General features: G+C 56.3%; 1 protein-coding gene across 1 annotated transcript; it reads right to left on the bottom strand.

Annotated features, from left to right (window-relative positions):
* Positions 1-287: 287 nt before the first annotated feature.
* Positions 288-3,512, bottom strand: LOC112114483 (dual specificity protein phosphatase 2). The gene is made up of 4 exons (XM_024211249.1): positions 3,125-3,512; positions 2,205-2,338; positions 1,292-1,511; positions 288-502 (listed from the first exon to the last, which is right to left on the bottom strand). The coding sequence occupies exons 1-4, from the start codon at positions 3,510-3,512 to the stop codon at positions 288-290; spliced, it is 957 nt and encodes a 318-aa protein (XP_024067017.1).
* Between the last annotated feature and the right edge of the window lie 426 nt (positions 3,513-3,938).

Below are 3,938 nucleotides of genomic sequence, written 5' to 3'. Positions count from 1 at the left end.
TGCGTCTGGAAAAGCAGAGTTTCACTCCTTTTTTTGCATCTTGCCCGTCTTCACTTCTTTTTTTCGCATTCAAGGGTCCAACGCATTCATACGGGGATGGGGGCTTTCATCCGGGGAGGTCGAGGTGTCTGTACAGGTTGCAGAGGGGTGTCCTCTGACATCTTAGTGCAATATACATGAGTGATACTGTTTGGGTAGAGCACCCCCTTGGGGCTGTAAACGGAAACACACTGTGAGTCTATGTCTTTGGCTGCTCCGGAGGGAGGGAGGTGCCCGCTAGGCAGCAGCTAATGGCACAGCACCTCTGTCTCGAACTGCAGAAGCTGTCCCATGAAGCCAAAATTGGGCGAGATGACCCCGCGGCGCTGCTTGACGAAGTCGAAGGCTTCTTCCAGGCGCACCCGCTGGGTCTGGATCAGGTAGGCCAGGCAGATGGTGGCCGAGCGGGAGATGCCAGCCTGGCAGTGGACTAGCACTCGCCCACCGCTGCTCTTCACAGAATCTAGGGGAGCAAGCAGAGAGGGTCACTGAATGCTCCAGCAGGACCCCTGGGTTGAGAACATCCTGTCCTGAGGCACTGCCCTCAGAACCCTCCAATAACCCCCCCGGATCTGTGCCCTTTAAACCCAGACTCTCCCGCTAGTATCTCTGGAGATCCCCCTTCCTCAGAGCCAGGGACCGAGCGCTCCATGCAGCCTGCCCCACAGGGTGGCTCATTGGAGATGCTTTGGCCAAGAGTCCCTACATGTAAGTGGCTGAAGTCCAGGGCAGGATGGGCCCAGTGTAGGGCTCTCAGCCCTGAAACTCCCTCCTCTTCTCCTTGCTGTGCACTGATCCCGCAGAGCTCACAGGCCTGATTCTGCTCTCGCTTACACCAGTGTAACCCCACTGATGTCACTGCAATTACTCCTGATTTGCTCCAGTGGCTGTGAGAGGGGAACCAGGCCCTGACCTGTTTGGCTTTAAGGCATTGGGTAAGAGCCATTGCTTTTCCTGGGGCATTGCCCCCAGGGGAGGACATGGGGCCAGGAATGAGACTCTGCTAGGGCTGGAACCGTGCCACATGGCTGGACCGGATCCTGGCACACAAAAGTTCTCCCTCTGGAGCAAGGGCTGCAGGGGGTTTAATAGTGCGCCATGCCTAGAGACTACGGGCCTAAACCAAACCCCACTGAAATCAATGGAAAGGCTCCTGCTCCTTTCAATGAGCCTCTGATGAGCTCTATGTGAAAGCCTCTGTACTAGGGCGTCAGTAGGGCTGCAAGGGGGAATGGCTGTACTCATGACTTACCAATAAAGCCAATGGCCTCCTGGAACCAGATGCTGATCTCGGCCATGTGGTTGTCCTCCACAGGGATGCTCTTGTAACGAAACTGCCCTTCAAAATGGTTGGGGCAGCTGGCAGAGACATTGAGCACGGCTGTGATGCCCAAGGACTCCAGCACCTGCTTGTTGGAGGAGTGGTAGCAGCTGCCCAAATAGAGGAATGGCAAGATCTCCACAGGGCCACCCTAGAAACAAGAAGAATAAAGACAACGTGAGACCTTCTTCCTCTGGGTTGATTTCACAGCTTTACCCTCCCCTGGAGACATGCACCCAGTTCGCCCTGCAATCACCTGGAGCTGCATCTGCCTATGTACTCCTATGCCCCTCATCTCTGCTGGATCGGAGTGCTACTCCAGCAATGATATCAGGAGATTAGACAGATGAACAGATTAGATTAGTGCCTGGACCGATGACTTTTCTGGGAGTGAACTGACAATAGACCCTGCACTTGACCTTGGCTGAAAACCCAGATCAGTTAATGATTAATTTAATCTGCGAGCCCCACAAATCCTGCTGACAGATGTTGGGCCAGATACACGCTCAAGGACAGATCCTGATGCTGTTGGAGGCTTTGGCAAAACTCCCATTTCTGAAATGGGATCAAGGACTGGCCCTCAAACAAAACGAATGACTAATCATTGTGGTACCCAATTCTGATCCCCGTACGCCAGCTCAGTAACACCTTCGCCCATGAACACTGACGTCAGCGGGCTCCTCAGCATTTAAGAGACCATTCGGGATGAGTCAGACTATCAGAATCGGGCCCTGTAATATGCTCTGGGGTGTCTACATTTGGAATGGGGGGAGGAGGGTCATTGTTGTAGATCAGCCTTCCAACCCAAGTTTGTTGCATTGCTGATGAAGTCAGGAAAACTTACCTGATCGTAGAAAGGAGTCATGGTCCTGGTGTTACTGTCGTCTTTGGGGTCTATCAGGGCTGGCAAGGAGGCAGGAGGAGGCGGTGGCTCAGAGCACAGTTCTGGAAAGCGGGCTTGGAAACCATCAAACCCCCCTGCAAAGAACACATCACGTTAATGTCAGCAGCAGGTAGAGCATCGCTGCTCAGCACATGCGCAGGGACAGGTGTGCCAGGGTTAGTTAAACAGGCACTGAAGCCGTTGGGAATAACAGGCAGAAAGGTCTTGTGCAGATGAGCCCAGGGAGTGGATCAGCATTTGTGTGCTGAAAATGCATTTTAAAATGGGGTTTGCTACTGCAGCTTGTAATCTCAACCTGCTGGTAGAAGGGGGGCCGCCTTTCTCCCGGGCCTCCCAAGCTGGAGGCAGGAGCCAGGTACTAACCATGTCTCCTTTAGCCCTAGCACTAAGGAGTAGTGTGAGCTGCTCAGTGAGTGTGACGGGCTGCAGGTGTGGTCCTGAATTTGTGTATTTGAATGTGTGTGTGAGAGAGAGGCAGAGAAGATTTCTGGTTGTTGTGCATGTGTGTTCATGAGTGGAAGTTGGTGCTGTGTGCCAGAGAGTTTGTGAGTGCCTGTAAGTTTGCGGGGTGCTAGTTAGAGTGTGTCATGCTGTGAATGTGTGTGAGATTGTGTTTGTGTGACATTTCTTATGTGTGTGAAGTGGTGGTACTGATACTCTATAGGAGTGAGCTTGTGTGTGATCCTGAGAGTGTGTGTGCTCTCCTGGTGCGGGGTGTTCTCCCAGGGTTAGTGGGGGTGCTCTCATGGGGTGTGTGTGGGTGCATTCAGTGTTCTCGGGGGGGGGGGGGGGGGGGGGGGTGCTCTCCTGGAGGGGTGCTGGGTGCCCACAGGCGAGCCCCTAGGGGAAGGTGCCTTTACCTCGGAGCAGGTAGATGAGCGTGGGCCTGGCTCTCGCTTCCAGCAGCAGGGAGTTGAGCAGCAGTCTGGCCAGGCTGTCGGCCCGCAGAGCCAGCACGGAGCCGCTGGCCTCGTCCAGCACCACCAGGCGGGACAGCTCGCCTCTGCGGAGCCGCCCCAGCAGCGCCCTGTCCGGGACGAGCCAGTCCAGGCTGACGCCGGCTCTGCCGCGGGATCTGCGGCGCAGCAGCCCGTTCCAGCGCACCGGGCGCGAGTCCCGCAGGTGAGCCTGGCAGAAGGCGAGGAAGGGCCGGCAGTCCAGCACCAGCGTGCGCCCGGCTTCCTCGGGCTCTCGGAGCAGCCTGGCGAGCTCCGCGCTCTCCAGCTGCAGCACCTCCTCCATCACCATGGCTGGGGCTGAGGGATGCGCCCACTCCAATCCCGGGGGGCAGCGCGGGGTCCGGAGCAGGGCGCACGGGCACGGCCGGGCAGTGAGCGCAACGCAGAGCAGGGCGCACGGGGCTGGCTACGCGGGGCGATGGACGCTTCAGTGTCTCTGCCGCCTGCCCGGGCGCTGGCGTTTAAATACCCAGAGCAGGGGCCAGCTCCGGGCAACCATATAAGGGAGTGTGTGTCACTGAGGAACTCCTTTTTTGGGCAGCTTCCACTCACGTGCACTGAGATCAGAGGAGCTAAGGCCGTCCCACTGCGCACGCGTGTGTGTGTGTGTGTGTGAGAGAGAGATTCTCTCTCTATCAGGGTATGTATATTTGTGTGTGTGAGAGAGTGTGTGTATCTCTCAGGGTGTGTGTACTTATATGTGTATGCGTGTGTC

This window comes from Terrapene carolina, unplaced genomic scaffold (genome assembly GCF_002925995.2).
Source record: "Terrapene carolina triunguis isolate 2854851 unplaced genomic scaffold, T_m_triunguis-2.0 Scaffold49, whole genome shotgun sequence".
NCBI lineage: Eukaryota > Metazoa > Chordata > Testudines > Emydidae > Terrapene > Terrapene triunguis.
The sequence above is the reverse complement of the archived record's forward strand: the minus strand, read 5'-3'. Positions and strand labels throughout refer to the sequence as shown.

Bases quoted from the DNA above. Each gene is read 5' to 3' on its own strand.
- LOC112114483 (XM_024211249.1), bottom strand. From the start codon at position 3,512: ATGGTGATGGAGGAGGTGCTGCAGCTGGAGAGCGCGGAGCTCGCCAGG. The intron at 2,339-3,124 runs GTAAAGGCACCT...TGTTCTTTGCAG, and splicing joins GCTCATCTACCTGCTCCGAG to GGGGGTTTGATGGTTTCCAA. The intron at 1,512-2,204 runs GTAAGTTTTCCT...TCTTGTTTCTAG, and splicing joins TGACTCCTTTCTACGATCAG to GGTGGCCCTGTGGAGATCTT.